Genomic DNA, 20240 nt, shown 5'->3' with positions numbered 1-20240 from the left:
TCGACGTATTAATTTATCAATTATATCGAGTACCGTCACACAAAAATAAAACGCATCCGTATTTGATAACCTTTAACCAGTTAATCAACAACCAACTTATTTTTAAAATGTCAAATTAATTATACGTTTAAGAGGTAAGCAGATCTTAGTAGAATTATCTCAAACGCATGCATACACATATACAGTGACCCACAAGTGTTGGTACACATTTCAGAACGCAATAACTTTTTCAAAACTGAACTAAATTACTTGAATTATTTTTAGATGATAGAGAGACTAGTGTACTAGACGATAACTAAAAAACTTTTCTTTTTAATTCTGTTATTACTTGGAATGAAAAGAAAAAATTAAAAACCCTCGTTTTTTAAAAAAATTTCATAGATCTTGGTAACTTATATGCGAGTCGAGCTACGGATGTTGACGAATTTTAAAAACTGCAGATTTCTTCCAGTTTTTGGTCAAAATCGTGATAAAACTGCGATTTTTGCGATTTTCAATTGGTTGTAACTCATAACAACGTGAACCAATATCGATAAAATTTTCAACATGCATATAAGTTACGGAGATTTTTTTAAACTTTCGTTATAAGCTCAGATCAAAAAATTAAAAAATGAGAAATTTTTATTTTTCAGTCATTCCAAGTAATAGCAAAATTAAGAAAAAAAGAGCATTTCAGTCATCGTCTAGTAGACGAGTCCCTCTATCATCTAAAAAGAATTAAAATCATTTAGCTAAATTTTAAAATAGTAATTGCCTTTAGAGGGTGCACCGATACTTTTGTTAGCCGCTGTACATTACACAAACGATTTCTAGAAATCGTCTAGAAAGAGTCTAGACTCTCCTGTATTAAGTTTTCGCATGACATATCCTACGTCATAAACCCCGTTTGCCCTCTTCTAAAACGAAACGTTTGGGCAAACGTTGTTCAGTTTCGTCGATAATAATCTGATCATTAATACGCAGTTCGATCTCAACAAAAATGTAGATTCACGTCTAATTGTCACCGGGCAACCGTGCAATCGTCGGAGGACACTTACCCTAAATTCCGCGGGAAAGAGACTCGAGGCGTGGCTCGCGTGGATTAGCGGCGATCATAACGGCGACATTTATCGTTCCATCGACACACTGTATTTTTCCGTTAATGGAGCACAGGTATTAATTACGAATCGTATATTTCCGTGACTGTCCAATAAATATCGATATCTGTTCCACGGCCGGGGATTTTATTACGACGGCTGTTCGACGGGGGAGGCTGCCGGGTCGGGCAGGAAAACGGAGAGAAAGGGGAACTGTCCCTTCTTCGTACGTGTATATTAATTGCTGTGGAACAGGTTACCGTGCTTGACCATTCGCGTAATTACCTGCCTCGAAACGACCGACGCCGGATCCGAGAGCGATCGAGGCGAACGCCTTTCTGTAACGCCGGCAAATTGGAAAAAGATTAAGATTCAAACGCGCCCGCGGTAAATCGAAATAGCTTATTGCGGAAAAATCCGGTAATGGCCTCCGTGCATCGTCGTTCACCCGAGCCCCCCGCGCCGTTATTACCGGCCAATTTTCGCCGTGAGCTGTGCGTCGTTTCGGTAGAGACAGCTACCTTTTCCCGTTGCCCTTTTTATTGCGCCGAGCAGCCGAAGAACTACCTCCCGTTTTACCTCCCGTTCTGCTCTCGCAATGGCTTTAAATACGATTATTAAGATAGCCGTGGTTATTAATACGCCGCGAGTCATTAACGAATCCGATGTCTAGTCGCGTTCTTTAATTTGCGGTATTCGAGAACAGTTCACTTTATTATTTATTTATTTATTTATTATACGCCTTCTTGCAAGTTGAATTAAACCCTGAAGCATTATACTGTGCGTGAACAATTATATTATACTATACTTTGTATCATACAGGTATTATAATGCAATACGCATAACGCAATATTTATATTATATTGTGTAATACAATATTGAAGTATTATACATTATAATATATTTTATTATAATAGTTAATGTATTATAAAACGTATATTTATTGTATACGTATAATGTTATGTATTATACATATTGTGCTATGTGTATGTGCAATGCAATATTGAAGTATTATGCATTATAATATATTTATTATAAAATCTATATTTATATATATAATACATATAAATGTATTATTGTACATACATAATATTATATATTATATCTATAATATATAGATATTGTGCTATATTATAGATATAATAGAATATATTATAATGTATAATATATAATAAATATATTATATATATATATATATATATATATATATATATATATAAATTATATATATAATATAAATAATAATATATAATAAAATTATATATTATATTGTATTACATATTATAATGTAAATATAACACAATATTTACATTATAACTACAATATTAAAGTATTATACATATATTATAATATATTTCATTATACAGGTATTATAATATTATATTCTGTTATATGTATACTATAATATATGATTCAATGTTATATTACATATTACAATATGAATCTTGTGTCATTTGTATGTGACAATAGTATATTGTATTACATATATATTATAATACAATATATTATAATATCTTGTGTTACATGTAAATTATAATATATTTTATGTTTATGCATCATACATGTCAGTGAGATCATAATGTCAATGAAAACATATGTAAGCATATGTAAAGTGTAGTTTAGACGGAATTTTAACAAAGTTGAACAATTGATAGCGAAGGTAGAATTATTTCTAGTTAAAAAATGCAGTCTATCGGTACGCAAAAATATTTATAATAATCATTATACGAGATAAAGTAGATCAAATATTTAGTAGTGAAACTATATTTATATACTTCAATTTAATATAAATCGTAAAACTTACAAATGTTCTCTTGAAAAGTGTGTGCATTTTATAAATAAATTCGAAATTAGCGTAGTAATGTCTTAAACGCACGCTAAAGTTTATACATACTATTCAGTGTGTTCTAAAAATGTCTCGCAATCCAGAAATGGAAGGTTCCTGAGGTCATTTGAGGTAACTTTTTCCTTGGTGAAAATGCAATCCGCTGATTTGTTCACGAGTTATTAACGAAAACCACTGACCAATGGGAGACGGGCTTGGCCGAGACGACCCAGCTAACAAGTGCACGAAGCCCAGATCCGCTCATTGGCTCAATGCCCATCTTGTGCCAGCTGATCTCGCCTCTTATTGGTCACTGTTTTTCGTTAATAACTCGTAAAAGAAGCCACGGATTGCATTTTCGCCGAGAAAAAAGTTACCTCAAATGACCTCAGGGAACCCATTTCCATTTTTGGGATGTATAGTGTGTGTAAACTTAGCGAACTTTAAGACATTAATATGGTAATTTCGAAATTATTTAGGAAATCCGCACATTTCAAGACAACATTTGTAGGTTTTACGATTTATATTAAATTGAAATATAAATATAGTTTTCCTACTAATCATTTAATTTCGTTAAAAATTATTATTTACATATACTGTATGTAAATAATTTGTAGAAATATCGATCGTGCCCATACCCTATGTATAATACAATTTATATACTTTAATAGCTTAATTTAAATTGGACAGTTTATCGGACGGTCGATTCGATATAAATACATTGAAAAATGCATGAAAAACAAATTTGAGATTTAGCGGCGGCTGAAATGGCGGAATTGTGGGAAAAGAAAAGCGAGAGCGTTTCGTCTGGGACCCGCTAGAGGACTCATCAGTAAGGTTATTCTAGCGGGCCCTTGTCTTAGACGTTGAGATGTTGGAAGGACGGACAAAGTCCGTATGTATACAAATTGAGGACGGATCGGTTACTTGCGGGAAAGCAAGATCCATCTGCTGGCGAGTCTGGAGATAGCCGCTACACAAATATTTGGGCCACGGTAATTGGTACAAGTGGTCTTTTATCTTTCATTAATTTCATAGTAAATTTAAACCGTCGAAAATAGTTAGTTGTATAATCAAGAAACTAAGCAAAATGAAATGTGTTGAAATTTTAGCCTCGAACAAAAATTAATCTATAGTTTACTTAGTACTAAGATACTAAGATATCGGTTTACATTTTCGTCGGTTCCGTCAGCGGGCAACGACGGTGATGTAAACTGTATATAATAGATACCGCGATACATCATCACCGGTACCATTAGATACACATCGTGCCCTGACTGTTTGGGGATCCCAGCGTCACGTATACAATGTGAAACGCGACAAATAAACGTCTCTGATTGGTGGATAAGACGAACCCAAGAAGGGTATAAAAGAAGCGTTTTTTTCTTACCGGACTCTCAGTAGAGTTTGGTCGCTCGATCGTTTTCGCCCATATACTTTCTCTCGATAAAGGAATAAAATAGTCTTTTTAAGAAAAGAATTAGAATCATATTCATTTTCATTCCATAATCCCAACAAAATGCAAGAAAAAGTGAATTTTTACGTAAATTTCAGCTAAAAACATATAGATGATGTGTCGTTTATTGGGATCATTACCCTATGTACGGGGTCTTTCAATAAGAGCGACGGAACTTGGAATTGAAATAAAATGAAAACTATAATAGATAATGTAGTGTTCATTGTGTTTTATTCTGATGTACATTCGATGGTATTAAACATGAAATACAATATCATTTAAATGACCGTCGCGATTGCGTTTGATGCAGTGAATACGCCGCAGAGAATGTTCAATTCTTAAGAACGACACAAAATCGATAAATTTGGATTCCCAACAATACTTTCCCTCGCAGTAGAAATATTCCTTTCACTTCTTCTCCTATGCTGACGTGTCGTAACGTGTACATCAACAACTGAACCAGCGGCTTCAAATTTTTCCACTAAACTCTGTTGGTCGATTATGTTCACCATAAATCGAACGAGTTGCACTAAAAACGTTGTTCAAATTGCACATGAACTATGATGATAAATTTGTATGATTTCAATAAATGTTTTGCGCAACCGTATATATCATCATGATAACTTGCCAAGTACAGTAAATTCTCCCTAATACATAGTCCTTGTTAGAGACTTGTTTACATTGCCCCTGTGCTATTCCTACGCCTATGCTAAGGTTCGGCGGAGTCGGTCAAGCGTATGATGCGGCACGCTTCAACTAGAATTCTCGGAATGACAACTCGAAATACAATGACGTAACTTTTTTAATTCCAACATTTCAACACCGAAGTTTTTTTTAACGTATTGCTGATAATTTTTTGATTAAAATAAGACCAAACATGGATACCGTGATCTACAAAATGCATTTTTTAAATTTTAGTTACGGACTCCGATATAAAAGTTTAAAAAACATCATTCTTTAATATTTTTACCACTAGATTTAAAGGACCTGTCAAAATGACGGATTACTAATTATATAATAATTATTATATATATATATTATAATTATTATATAATTATATATATTATATTATATAATATATATATTATATATTATATATTATATAATTATATATAATATAATAATTATTCATATCGTAAAGATACATTTATAAATTATTTATTCAATTTATATGTTACTTATGGCAAATATTACAATAACACTTCTTAAAAATCAAAATAAATGTCTTATTGTTACCTTTACAAATTAATATAAAATAACTGTTTTTCGTGCTCCGTAAATCTAAAGTTAACAAACCCAATCAATTGCAATCTAAAAAAACTTTTTGTATACACATTTCAAAGAAAACTAGTTGGTCTAACATCACAAAAATATTCAAGTCTTTTGAACCAATTTTAAAAAAATTATTCCGTTTGAAAAGGGGTTAACGTACTTTCCGAGGCGATTGTACTTAAATAAATATGGTCTAAAGCATGTCGTGTTTGGTATCGTTTTAATTGCAAAAATCTCGCCAATACGTTGTACGTATGTTTATGTATAAAAAATTGAAAATAAGAAAGTTAAGGCATTGTTTTTATTCCAGCATTATTGTGTATTTGTATTAATGTACACCGATATGCTGGCCGCTGGCTTTTAAGTTTACCGACTGCCCCGAATTTCGTTCTCTCTCTCTCTCTCTCTCTCCCTCTCTCTCTCTCTCTCTCTCTCTCTCTTTCTCTCTCTCTCTCTCACTCACTCACTCTCTCTTTGAGATGCTGGAAACTATAAAGGCAAGCCGCGAGGCTCGAAGAATCGTGTCTGGTCTGCCTAAGTTGTCCACTTTCGATTCCAAGTGGCGGGACTATTAGGGAGAATTTACTGTGCTACCGAACATAATAAATTCTCTCGGATTGTTCCTCAGGTTGTAGACAATAATGGACAATTTGGGAAATGGAGATACGATTATTCGAGCCTCGCGGCTCGATCCTCTTCCCAAATTGTCCATTCTTGTTTTCAAGCTGACCAACAATTGGAGAGAATTTAGTATATAAAGCCCACTTTATTTTTTTGTATGAATTTTGAATTTAGTATGGAACATGTGACCAACGAATATGGCGGTTGCAATAATGTAGAGTTCTATCGCTCTTATTGGAAGATTCTGTATAATAACATAACCGACGATCGTAAGTCCCTTCGTCCCGGTTCTACGACCGTGTTCAATCAATTTAACGGCCAGTTAGAACGTTTACGTTTACGACAATGTTCGACGCATCGATAAACGAAAGTTTATAGCAGATCGACGACGGCCAGAGCTGGATAAAGTGTATAAGACGATAAATTAATGGTGAATTAATTAGCCGAAATGTGAATAAATTACGTTTAATAAGCTGTCGGGGCATTATTCGGCCGGTGCACGCCGGGACGGTGAGTAATCTCTAGGTGACCGTGCCGCGGGTTAATGCACCTACGACTGATATTAATAGCTTAATGCTGTGCGGCGGTGATCTGCATCGTAAATCGTCATTACTTGCCGCGAATTACTTCGATTCGCGGTCTGCACGCCTCGAATCGGCGAGGTTAGTTACGCGGCCAGATATGCAAAGCAACCACGGCCTCTTCGTTGCCGGTGTTCCTCGCCCAGCGACTGATAAGGAATCCCGCTTGGAAAAGTTTTAATTACGGCCTAGACGCACGCATAACATACCGAGATGTTTCTATCGGCCCAACCACTAATGCATGCGTACGAACTATCTGACGTATTTTTTTTTTTTTTGGTCTTCTTTCTTGACTTGCGAACGCGAAAAGTTCCGAGTCTGTTAATTATCGGGTTCGCGCGTTTTTATTAGGTTGCGATATTCGAAACGTCGGAAGTGATGCTTTGCCCGAGAAGTTTACAGACTCGAACTTTCGGTCGGATTCAAACGAGCCGTGCACTGGGTTTACCTTATTTTTACAGCTTCCAAATTTTATTATTTACGGCGTTTGATATTTATGGGGAATTTACTAATATATTATGATTAGAATCGTCAACAATTTGAATAAGTATATGCGCTTGTTATTTTTATAGGAGAACAAAAATAGTGCTCCGTGGATCTTAGTATCAATCATTTAAATACTGGCTGCAATGAGATAGTATTCGAAAAGAAATATCTACTTTTCATAGCTTTTGTACAGGGTTATATTGTATTCCTTTTATACAAGGTCTCCCAAAATGATTGCAGGTCCTTGGAAAGAGATTCCCGAAGTAATTTGAAGTAACTTTTTCCTTAGCGGAAATGTTCTCCGCGGCTTCGTTAACGAGTTATTAACGAAAAACACTGACCAATCAGAGAGCGAGTACGATTAATGCCCCGTCTCCGCGGCCAATGCCGTGTCGAGCTTGCCATCATGCCGAAACGCGCCAGCCGTATTTGTTCTCTGATTGATTCACGTTTTTCGTTAATAACTCTTTAATGAAGCAGCGGAGAAAATTTTCGTTAAGCTGCTTCAAATGATGCCAGGAATCATCCTTCGAGGGTTTACGACACTTTTGGGACATCCCGTATAGCGAGTCCGAACTGTGATGAACATTTCATACATAATTTATTAAATACGAGATAGTGTTCATTTATACTAATGATTATTCTGTTATTAAGAACTGGGAATGATAGTAAATGGAGACGTACAGAACACACACACACACACACACACACACACACACACACACAGAAATTGTCTCGTTGTATTAGGGTAGTTATTAAGGGCGAAGAAGTGCTATACAACCTAGCTATAAACAAAGTATACAAATATGATATTCTGTTAAGTTTTTCTAAAATTTAAATATATAGGGTGTCTCAGCTAAAGGAGACCAGCTACAGTGCTTTGGGTAATTATAAACATAAAGTAACTTTTATATTTTTACTGATACTTTAACGCGAATCAAAAATAAAATATATTCGTATAATTGTAACATTTCTTTTTTAAATTTACAGAAGTAAAAGAAGCAGGCTAACGAAAACTATTTGATTCGTTAATCAGTTATTATAAATAAATAGTTCTTCTCCAGGCGTCTACGTACTGTTCTTATTATTCCTTTAAACTAGAATAAATTATAAAAAAATAATTACAGACTGAACTCATCTCAATGACTCAACGCATCTCAATGAAACTTTAAATACATTCTGCAAAATTATATTTAATTCTCAGAATATGCATATCTCATATTTAATAGATTGAATTCGTTTTCTCAAAATTAAGCGTTTACTCGAACGGTCGCTCTTTCGAAATTGCAGGTTATGTTTATATCAAAGTTATTTTCTCCCTAATTACAAGTTACAATTCTGCCTAATTGACGCTGAGCCTGAAAATAAAAATGAACAATTTGGGAAAAGCAGGTACAATTAATTTAACCTTCAGGCTCGTTTTTATAGTCGTTGACAATCGAGCCGCAAGGCTCGAATAATCGTATCTCCTCTTCCTAAATTGTTCATTTTTGTTTCCAAGCTGAGCGTCAATTAGGGAGAATTTACTGTACACCATATTAGCATAGCTTATACATCTTGTTCATTCTGACGTCACGTAGACGATTTGGCCTTTGCTTCAGGAAAATTATCTGCACCCATGTCTATAGGTATACATATATGGTTTACGTGCTGGGCCATGTGGTGTTATGGGAGGGCACAGCGCAAGGCCGTAACGCAAGCCCCGGATAAAAGTCCCATGCGACACAGAAGCACTCCGCGACGGTGTTGGCGCGCGTTCGCCGAATGATGTATTGGTACCGTCAAGTGATATATGCTTATGGGGCGTATGGAGCACCGTGAACACGCACACGCGAGGCCCCCGTAACGGATACACGCGTGCCCGGCCATGGCGTGTTCATTATGTACGCTGGTAAATCATAAAGCTCCCTCTTGCGCTGCTCCAAAACCGAAAAAATCTAACTTCGAAATTTTTGCCTCTTTGGAAATCTATGGAATTTTCGCCACGGGTTTCCTATGTCCACCAGCTGAGTTATGGCGCGCGTAAACCTTGCTGTCGTCAGTCAGTGAGACGTTTATTGCGAGGGCTTTAAGGCATCTTTAGCTTGACTGAGAATTTCAAATATTATCCGTGTGATTAATTGCGTCGTTCAAACGAAATTAATAAAGTTCTTGGAAAATCAATCTCGTTGGGGGATATTTGACGAATTATTCAGGTTCGAAATAGGCGTTTCAGAAGAAGTTTATACAAACACAGGATAAACAATTTTATGGCCGTACGTTAATCATGTACTGAATAATTATTAAAACGGTAACTTTTCAAATAAGTCGTTTGGATATGTTTGAAAGACGATTATTAATAAAATATGCGTAGTATAGAATATTCAATCAAAGATCTGCTTGAAAGAAATTAAAAAATAAAAGACGACAAATTGGAAAATATTTAGGAAAGAGCAGAATTTTTGTACAAGTTTACAAACAAAATTATGTTTTTACGATAACAATATATCAATTAATTATAATAAATTTTAATAGAAATTTACGTTATAATTGATTTTAATTATAGATTCAAATAGAAAATTTAATTATAATGGATTTTTAGTAGAAATTTAAATTGTAGTAGATTCTTAAAAGAATATACATAAAAAATTCAATTATAATAAATTATTAGTAAAAATTAGCAGTAGATTTCAATAGAAATTTAGTAGTAGTGGCAGATCTTGCAGTAGATTGTTGACAATTCTAAATATTACATATTGACATTACATATCTATTGTCCCTGCATTTTCTTCAGATTTTTTTCAGAAATATTTAAGGATGATAGCTACGTCAATATGTTCCTATTACAAACTATATAAAATAAGAAATTATAAATAATTTCACTTCTAAACTTGTATCGAAACTCTGATTTTCCGAATATTCTCTGTTTATAGTTACATTTTTCCCAACTAGGATTTCGATTCAAAAAATTGGAAAAAATTCTCTGGTACGTGTTTCTATGGCTACAATGCGACAAATTTTTATTAACCAGTGAAAGCGGACAAAAATCGTCGGTCCTAGAGAAAGAGTGAAGCAGGCAGTTTGTTTCAACACATGGATGGTTCAAAGCCGTCGCTATCCCTTGTCCGGCGACATAGAGGCGCGCCCAATCGCGCTCATTACGGGTACAAACGAGCCGCATAGGCCACATGCGAATAAAACGAAAAGCTTGCCGGTATTAGACTCTTGATTAGAATAATGCAACGTGCCTCGAATAACGTGTCGTGCCGCTCGACGGGGACGCGTCCGAAATGCAAATGCGCGTATGAATCAGTTAGAAGGGACACGTGGACGACAGCCATCACTGACAGAATACTTTTCATTTCATGTAATAATGCTTTTGTTGTCTCGTGTTTCTACTTCTTCTCCAACAAATTTGGAACCTTTTTTGTTTCTAACTTGACTGACTGATTTGTTCGTAGCAACCAGAGGCATCAAGCTGGAATGACTGTTCTGCAAGTATTGGGACACTAAATTAGATGTGATCTACTAATCCAATTTCACTAAATGAGAATATCTTTCAAAATCCTGCCTCAAGACCTTGCCGCAAAACTAGGACAATTAGGCTGAAGGTTTAACACCCCTACACTCTAGCTTTATTAGAAAATCCATCCATGCTCAAAGTTTTTGCTAGAGACAGTTATTTTGTTTTCATTTTCTGCCGCTGTTGTCATTTCGAGACTAGAATGATTAAGCTGAAGATCTAACATCCCTGTTATCATTGGAACACTAAATTGAATCCAAACAATGACTAGAAATATCTTTCAGACTTCTTGCTGGAAGCTTTGCTTCTATTTCTTATTTATATTTTTATTTGGAGACTAGGACTGCTAAATTGAGAGTTAGGCACTCCTATTAGCAGCAGGATACAAACAATCATTAGGAAGCATCTAGATCTTCAAACATTCTTGCAAAAAGATTTGTCACGCACAAATACTTGAAAACTACAGCTCTGAATATTGAGATCGTTGTATTTGAAGCAGGGTTTGATCTTGCACAGTATCCTTTTTAACAATGGCATAGCAAACTTCACAGCTACAGACAGAAACAACACTGGTTTACCTAATTTTGTCAGAATATAAGTAAGGAGCTAAGGATGCAACATGATATAATATCTATTTTCACTGATACAGTGTTCCAATCTTTATGAACCTTTCATGAAAATCAACAGCTGAGTTTGAAACCAGAGAGAAATGGTTTTTGTAAGATCGGGCCTAATGGTTTAGTCGATAGTACGTTTTTACGTTATTCGAATAAAATGTATGAAATGTGATTTTTGACTTTCATAAAACGTTAAAATTTTTTAAAATATTTCACCGTTTTAGAATCGTTCATTTTTGAGTACATTACCATTTATAACATCAAAATCTAAACTTCTACAAAAAGATCCATATTTTTTTTTTCTAATTTCCCTGATTCCCCCGGATTTTATTTCTTCGTTACTAGGTTTCACAACTAAAGAAATTTGAATAACACCGAATAGTTGAAACATGCTACCTTTTGGTTCGTTAAACGAAAAAACATGACAATGCTCATAATTGCAGCAATGTAACAAATAGTCGAATAATGGAACAGCACAATAACGTTGCTTTAAAGCAACAACACAGCAAAGATCCTAGTTCCCCCACCTTGCAGAATTACGGAAGTTAAGATCGGCGTGTATTTGAACCGCATCCCCAGGAGATCGTGCCTAACGGAATCTATTTTTTCCCGCGGGCTATTCAGGAGCCGCTTCGATCCATTAATCAACGTTCAGAAATCATTTCTCAATGCGCGCCGATTGGTTTATCGATATCCGTTTGAATCGATCGGCAAATACGGTCTCGCCAACAGCGGCGCGGACTCTGATTTACTGGTGATCCTGCCGGCGGACGAAGAAAAATGACCGAGAGGGGAGGAGACGGAGAGGCGAGCCACGCGTGTAACGAATGTCACGAGCATTAATTCAAAATAAGCTCTACGACCCTATGCAAATCCCCCGTGTACAGGAAACCCTAAGAAGCCGTCCATAGCATGGAACGCCGCCCCGTTTCCATCGTATGATCATGCTTGACGCTTTCATCCTTCTCTTTGGGCTACTGGAGAGGCTACGGCCGAATAGAGGGGTCCAGAAATGACCCAGAACAATAAAGCTTCAACCCCTTTATCTTCTTAGGGAGAGCAGTTATGAAGGAAAATAGATACCTACAACTTTTAATTAAATTTTCAACAAAATCTGATAAACAGCAGCTATCGCAATTCATGTTTAAGAATTTTTCCAAATTGGTTCAGGATCCTGTTTGTAAAAAATTAAAACGAGAAGTCAAAATTCCGTTGAATTTTGTGTAATTAGGGTTGTTGATAAACAAAGATGGTGGAAATTGTTTAATATGTATTTTCATAGCAGCTGCGTGTGTCAGGTTCATTCTATTTCGAAATTCAATTAGGTGTAAGCAATGGATCAAGCGGATTGTTGATGTTATTTTTCTTTGGATAGAGTAAATGGATTTTTCAAGTTCCCGCAACTGCGTTTTTCAATCTAAACATTGCAAAAAATTGGGTATTATGTCTGAGTAATTGGGTACAATTGAACATAGATGCCTGCGTCAATTTTTTGGACAGTTTCATGAAAATGATTCAGAAATCGCTAAATTCAATTTTAACATAAAATGCGAAAATGCGAGTATCTTGTTTCTAATCTTCTATAACCACGATTTTCAACCAGAAAACTGAAAATAGTTCTCTAATGTACACCCCCTATACATGATAAATTTTAACAAATTTTGTTTCAACAAAACATACTTGTTATTACAATGACATGTAGTACAGAAGATAGGAGGAAAATAAAAAATTCCATTTTTTTCGTAGCTATAGGAAAAAGCAGAATTCTATATTTTGGAGCATTTCCTGTAACTGTAGAATATGCAGTTTTGAGTTCGGGGGCATATTTCTGTCATCTTTGGAACTATAGAAATTCATATAGAAATTACTCACTCGATGGAAGATAGTTTTCTTTTACGTTCTCCCCTGTCGTTGTTCACATCAAACGATGCCTGATGGTCCACATACTTTTGTATCTTGTATGGTGTATGTTTTTTTTTAAATAAACATTTCGTTGCCGAGATGACCTGTTCTCGACGGTTCAATGCTACATATGCGGATGTATCAGACAACCATGATACATATACTCCTCCTGGAACAAAAACAGGAATTTATTTCATATATGTATGTTACGTTGTTGATCCTCGTAGGATCCTCAGAAATGGTTACACGAAAGATCATACGATCCCATTTTTGTTGAAAACTTTAAATCAACTAATGTCAAAAAAAAAATAGTATTAAACGTTTACAGTACACAGAAAAATAAAAATTTGACCATTTTCACCGTATTACATGTAGAAAGAAATACAATTTTGCTCTCGTAAAAAATAAAATAATGTCTTACAATAAGATTATTAAAAATGTAGCTTACCAAAAGGGCTAAACAACTGAATAATGTCATTAATCTTCCACTCCTTCGGGAATGTTAAATGGAACACATGATCCCTGCTTGGATTCGCTGTAACAAGAGAAATTAACATCATTAACAAATTAGCATTAGATTCAATTTGGAAGAATAGGAAGTTATGTAGAAGAAACTTACGATCTTTATCCACTAAGCTGATATAGGGATAATCTTTTAACCTTGCTATAAGAAGCCTAAAACAAAATTGCACGCTGTGAGTACAGTCTTAAAACATAAATTTTGTAAAAAGAAACACACTTGTTTAAAAATGGATTCAAGAGAGGTGAGTCTGCAAGAACTATGGGCACTTCCGGTTTCTGTAAACGACCTACAAAACATAATCATTCACAATATACACACAGAAAAATAGTTAATATTTACAGTACTTCCTCAAACTACAAATACTTACCTAAGTAATTGCACAGTGCAATGAAGCATACTCCGGTTATATAGGCATCGTACCCAGCTTCGTGGCATTTCTCTACTGATGTCGAATAACTCCTACCCTCAATAGACTCTATTTCAGGAATTTCAAATGGAGCTTTACTAACCCTTTCTAATAATACATTCAAATTCGATAATGGTACATTCTCTTTAAACTCTGGCGACTCACAAAGCACTTTTGTATCTAAAATCCTGAAGAAAAAAATTAAACGATTAATTCACAATTTAAAATTGTTGTTTCAATAAATATATTTCATTAATAGTTCATATTTTCAAATCTTACCTAGGAAACAAGCTATGAACAAGAGACTTAAATTCCAAGTAACTTTCTGGTAATTGTCCGAAGAACTTGTGTACAATATGACAGATATCCAACAGCATATTATGACCGACTATCAATTTCCCCTAGAATAAAGTATAAGTTATTATCATAATTAACCAAGCGAGGATCAGCCAACATACAGAGTCAGCAATCTTTCTCAAGAGACTACTCAAGCCAACAGCTTCCTTGATCTCCATCTTTTCTCTCTCCCTCCTCTCCGCATCCTTTTGTTCTTCTTCTTTCTTGGTCCCAGATCTCTGCACCACAAGACTGTGCCCCAAATAATCAATTTTACTTTCCACTCTCAATTTGTTCGGCCATCTCACTCTCACTTCTTGATGCACTAGCTTCCTTATGTATGCATTACACTTCTCTATCGTCATTTGTTCTGCATCAGAAGCTATGAATTCCTCTATCCTCGAGCTGGAATGATATACAGTTAAACATTATTCCATAAAATGAAATAAACAATGCTGTTGATCGCTTCACCAAATTTCTGTGATTTGAGGTTTGTCTTTTTCCGGAATGGGAATCAGTTCTGGCACTTCTTCCCTTGCTTTTTGCCTCTCTTCTAATCGTTTTACTAGCACCTCTTCTTCACTTGTCGTCAGATAAGGAATGCCTAATTTGAATAGTTTGTTGAAATCAAAGTCTTGTGCTGACAGAAATGCTATACTTGATGCTTGACACATGAACCTCGAATCTGGAGCTGTGTGATTGAGGGGTCGCGGGAAAACATAAAAGTTGTAGGATCGCTGACTGTACCTTTAAAGAAATATCACAACCTTTAAAACATAGTAATAAATAATTTAATGTGGTAGTGATGAAACGTGTAATCCAGAACAAAAACGTAAAAAAAGAAACAAAACATACTTGTTTGTATGTTTATCAAATGTGAAAACAGACAGGCCAACTTGTATAAGAAGAAAGTCCATTGAACCTGCTCGTAATTTGGTATAGTACTGAGCAGGTATGTCGAAGGCACCAGCATCAGGACCTGAATTGAGTCCTGTGAACTCTCCATCTATTGCAAGAAACGATGCATTTTTTATAACATCGTCCAATTCTGAGAGGACCTCCTGAAAATCTAAACAGAATTTAATGTTAGATGTATAATATTTTAATACATACATTGTAATATTGAATTCAATACATTTATAAAAGCATTTGTTTTAACCACAGTTTTACAGTTAACAAATTTTTAGAAGTATACACATTATACATTCAGTATAGTATTACAGAAAATAATTACATTGTGCGATGGAATAGGGAGTAGGATGTAAGGTGAAAAAATTAAAATAATATAACAGATTGTGGATATACCTGTCATATACTATTAGTATAAAGTTCCGATTAATTATAAACATTTCAAACACAAACAGTTATGACAAATCGTGATTAATATTAAGCACGAATTAGATTACATGTACATACAAAATGGGTATTAACAATTATTATGATCTGCCTTAAATAATAATTTAGTATCTGCAGATATTAATAGTTCAAATAGAATCACGCTGTTCGTTGCAATAAACTATATTAAAGAATATTATTTTACGTGTTTGTTTATATTGATTCGAATTTAACCTAAAAGGAAATGAAAATCGGACGAAAGCTCACTTTTATAGTATTAAATAAGTATCCATAAACTAAATGATAATAAATTTGTATGAAATCTTTCGTAAAAAATAATTCTCCATTAATGATAACTCTTAAACAAACAAGTTGTTTACAATGAAACAAACATAACCTCAAAGGAAATGAAAATTGAAACTTGCTTCTAGAATAATAAATAGATCTCTTCGAACTGCATCACAATGCAATTACGTGAAATCTTGTGTAAAAATAGTTGCATTGTAATTGTAATTTCCGAAGAAACTAATTATTTAGGATAATTTATGCAAGTCAAAGCTTGTTTGAAAATTGGAGGGAACAGGATTGATGAAACACGTGGAATTTAATATACAAGTACAGTACGTATTTATATTGAACTATGTTAAAACATTTATTTTTAAATAAACAAAAATAGCGAGTTTATTATATATTCGTACAAGAAAAGACAAATGTGTAGACAAAATTTTGGAATAATTGATGACAGAAGAGAACAGTGTTAGGAGTACATTGTGAAGTTTGGTTGTAATGGTTTAGAGTGTGAATTGTGTATTGTGTGTGAACTGATGCATCCGATTACTCACTCGATCGAGTTACTTCCATTTTTTTAACCTCGTCAGTTGTTTATCCACATATTCCACATCCACCAACAGCAAACATTTCTGAGTTTCTATTTTACATACCCGGAACTGAGCTTAAACATGGATCAATAATTATAGAAGATCACAAAAATTCGATGAAAATGGTTCTGCGAGCGACACCTAATGGGAAGTTCGTGAATTAAGAATTCTTCTACGGGACACATGTGCAGTAATCTCTCCATTCAAGAACCGTATTCGGAGGCAACGAGGTTCTTGAATTGAGAGAATGTAACGAATTACTGTGCTCCGATTGGCTGACGATTCACAACTGAACAGTGCTGCCCTCGTAGTCAATGACGAAGAAAGGAAATAGCGAGTGAGCAAAACAACACGACATCAGCACAACACATGCGAAACGAGTCGCACCGACAACCAAAATAGCTTGTCTCACTTTACCGTGCTTGCGATCTCACTCTTTTAGCGCATCCGTACGGCTGGCGCCTCCATCTGAAACACGCGGCGCGATATTCGACTTGAACTTTTCGCCCCGTCGGATTCTCGACCACATTTTCCAGCGAATTTGTGAACGATGCTCAATGCATGTATGTCATTCAAAAGAAAATAATCAGTGGAGTTATGCTATTTGGACATACGTTCGACGACAATACGGAGGCCACATGCTTCGACTCGACGGAGAATTGACTATAAACGTTTGTTGCGATTGTTAACCCTCTATGGGCCCATGTAACTTTCAAGTCACAAGCTAATATATCCACATTTTATCAAATAGTTTTAGTCTTTTTTCACAAGATGATGTATACGTCTTAATTATATAATGCCTCTGAAATAGCCAATAACAAGATTGATGACGGTTGGCAGCACCGTCAACCTGAAATGTCAAAATAAATACCTTACAAGTTGTCTGTAGATAGAAACCAAAGGGACCATCTTGTGCAATTGGGATTATTTGTGCTCTTGTCGGTGTTTACTAAATAAAAAAAGCGTATATAATAGCTCTGGGTTCGTATATCAATAACAATTTATTTATTTGCTTTTCAATAATCATTTTGTTACTATTTGTATATGATACAGTTTTGTAACTTTCAGGTTACATTGAGATATTGTGGCAGATTCGAGTGTATTTGGGATAATAGCTGTGCTTTCTCCTATTTTCAAATTTATATATCAAATACTCAAAATATGGATAGAAAATCGTATAAAAATAAAAGAGGAATTAGAATTAGACACATCAGCGGCAACAGATCCGAAGATTCTTTATTAGATACTGAGTCCGATGAAGATCGTCCAGTAGCATTTACCAGACGACGCATAAATATTATTGACAGTGACGATGAATTTAGTACCGAATTATCATCGGATGAGGAAAATTCAAGACCACAAAAAACTATTTGGCAACCAGTTCCAAATGCAACGTACATCTATGTTTAACCCCAAATTCAAACTGTTTTATGGAATTTCACGCTTAAGCATTTATGCACAGAAGTGGAAACATTGTAAGCCGTCGTTACTTCAAAGTTACAAATCGAATTAATTAGAATAAAGTTGTTTAAACTGTTAAATATATTTTTAATTAGCATACATAGGTTTATAATAATAGATTTTCCGTTGCATAAATTTGTTTATATTTAAGAAAAAAATACGGCCCATAGAGGGTGTTAACGTACCTTGTAGCTCCACGGTTTTACTTATCTGACTCACGCCAAAACAGCCATTTTGTGTCGTCTTCCGGGAATTCGTATCAAAGGAGCCGCGTCGCGTGCGACATCACACGCTTGACCGACTCCGTCGACCTTAGCAGCGACGTAGCAATAAATCACATAGGCTTAGGACTAGCACAGGGAATCTTGAACAGCTTAGAGAAATATTTAAAAAATTCTAAATTCTTTTCTTTTCTAAATCCTAAATTAATGCGAACATTCATAAAGCCCGGTCGCCTTCTGCTCTACTTTGTGCAAGTAGGCAAAACATGACGCTGGAAATACACAATAATAACAATATAACATAAGCAGACAAACATTTGCAGATCATGAAAATTCAATATCTCATATGCAGCAACCTAGTAACGCAAGGATTTGAACAATGTAGTTCTGTGTCGCTTTTGAACAGTCCGCTATCGGGAAACCGTTTAAACGTCTAGTTAGTTAATCCAACGAATTCAAGGTAAGAGGACACATTATCTTGTTATTTTTGATTGAACTGTAGCGCCGTACGGTGAACAATTTCCATAGGAATAATTGAATATACTGTATGAATGCGAAAAGTCGTCAACAAAAAAGAGAAAAATACGTTTTCTTCATATGTGTTACTCAATAGTATACAATAAAGCTATAAATTGACGCGACAGCCTGAAACATTTTAAACCGATACTTGTTTCCACTATAAATACCTTTATTTTAAAACAGTTAATTACTTTTTCGCAGGTATTTTTACGACGCGATGCTGCCAAAGGCGCATCACAGTTGCCTTGTGATGGTCCTTTCAAGATCTTGGAGTGACGAGAACTTTGCTATTGATATCAACGGCAAAACAATAAAATCCGTTTTCATTCCGGCTGAAGAAGACAATTTTCAATCGACTAATCATTTTGAAAATGGGAGTTCAAACAATTGCGAACAGTCGACTCAATTTGATGAGGTTGATTTACATGCGTCGGATGATCGGGTTAAAATTCGCAGGGGTAGACGCGTTCGATTTCTGAATAAATTTCAAGCGGGTATATAAACCATATGTAATCATTATATAGTAGCACAAGTTTATACTTAGGTTCATGAATTAGTATGTTTTCTGGTTACTTTTTGCTTCAGAGTAGATTTACGTATTCACTTAGTTTTAGGTGTATATGTATAATTAGGTTTATTTTATTACGCGTATATTATTAAGTTATATTGTAAGATATGTTATTTTCTATTATCTTTGCGTAATGTGTATATTTATGTATTCTTTTTACTTTCTTCTCACTTTTTTCTTAATGTTAAACGTATTGTAGGTCTTGTTATTGGTTCCTACTTTTATATTTATATTATATATATTTTTTATATTTATATTTTTATATATTTTTATATATTTTATAAGTTTATATATTTATATATAAATATATAAAATTATAATATAATTATTTATATATTTATATAGTATTTTATATATTTTATATATATTTTTTTAAGTCATTTTGGTTTATACAGAAATTTTTCTTTTCTTTTTATTTTGATCCGTGCGTTAGTCACTGGAAGGGGCATAGTGTGACGTATCATTCTAAGCGTGGGAAAGATGATATTGCGTACGATACATTCCCTTTTTCGTGAAGCACACCATGGGCGATCGAATTCGAATTGCCGAAGCCTCGATCGTCACCGGAACATCTTTGCTATGTTTTTCTTGGCAAGGATCCCCCTCCCCCCACGTTTTTGAAAAGCATAGGATTTTCTGGCCCGTTTAGTTTTTG

The 20240-nt window shown here is 34.7% G+C and overlaps 1 protein-coding gene and 1 long non-coding RNA gene across 2 annotated transcripts in view; one reads left to right on the top strand and one right to left on the bottom strand.

The window, feature by feature from the left end:
* The window catches only part of LOC117217494 (poly(A)-specific ribonuclease PARN), a 30728-nt gene extending 13781 nt beyond the window's left edge, over positions 1-16947 (bottom strand). Inside the window, exons 1-10 of the mRNA XM_033465130.2 lie at positions 16781-16947; positions 15459-15672; positions 15075-15350; positions 14726-15008; positions 14547-14668; positions 14229-14455; positions 14078-14147; positions 13958-14013; positions 13787-13873; positions 13309-13507 (exon numbers count right to left, since the gene is read on the bottom strand). Of these exons, the coding sequence (XP_033321021.2) occupies positions 13309-13507; positions 13787-13873; positions 13958-14013; positions 14078-14147; positions 14229-14455; positions 14547-14668; positions 14726-15008; positions 15075-15350; positions 15459-15672; positions 16781-16799 (1553 nt within the window). The 5' untranslated portion in view covers positions 16800-16947. The remainder of the gene's footprint in view (positions 1-13308; positions 13508-13786; positions 13874-13957; positions 14014-14077; positions 14148-14228; positions 14456-14546; positions 14669-14725; positions 15009-15074; positions 15351-15458; positions 15673-16780) is intronic.
* Positions 16948-17203: 256 nt separating this feature from the next.
* Positions 17204-19741, top strand: LOC117217499 (uncharacterized). Its single transcript, XR_004489574.2, has 3 exons — positions 17204-17797; positions 17885-18958; positions 19219-19741. It is a non-coding gene; the product is annotated as an uncharacterized LOC117217499 (long non-coding RNA).
* The last annotated feature ends 499 nt before the right edge of the window (positions 19742-20240 follow it).

The sequence above is a fragment of the Megalopta genalis genome, chromosome 5, assembly GCF_051020955.1.
Source record: "Megalopta genalis isolate 19385.01 chromosome 5, iyMegGena1_principal, whole genome shotgun sequence".
In the NCBI taxonomy this organism is placed as follows: Eukaryota; Metazoa; Arthropoda; class Insecta; order Hymenoptera; family Halictidae; genus Megalopta; species Megalopta genalis.
The sequence above is the reverse complement of the archived record's forward strand: the minus strand, read 5'-3'. Positions and strand labels throughout refer to the sequence as shown.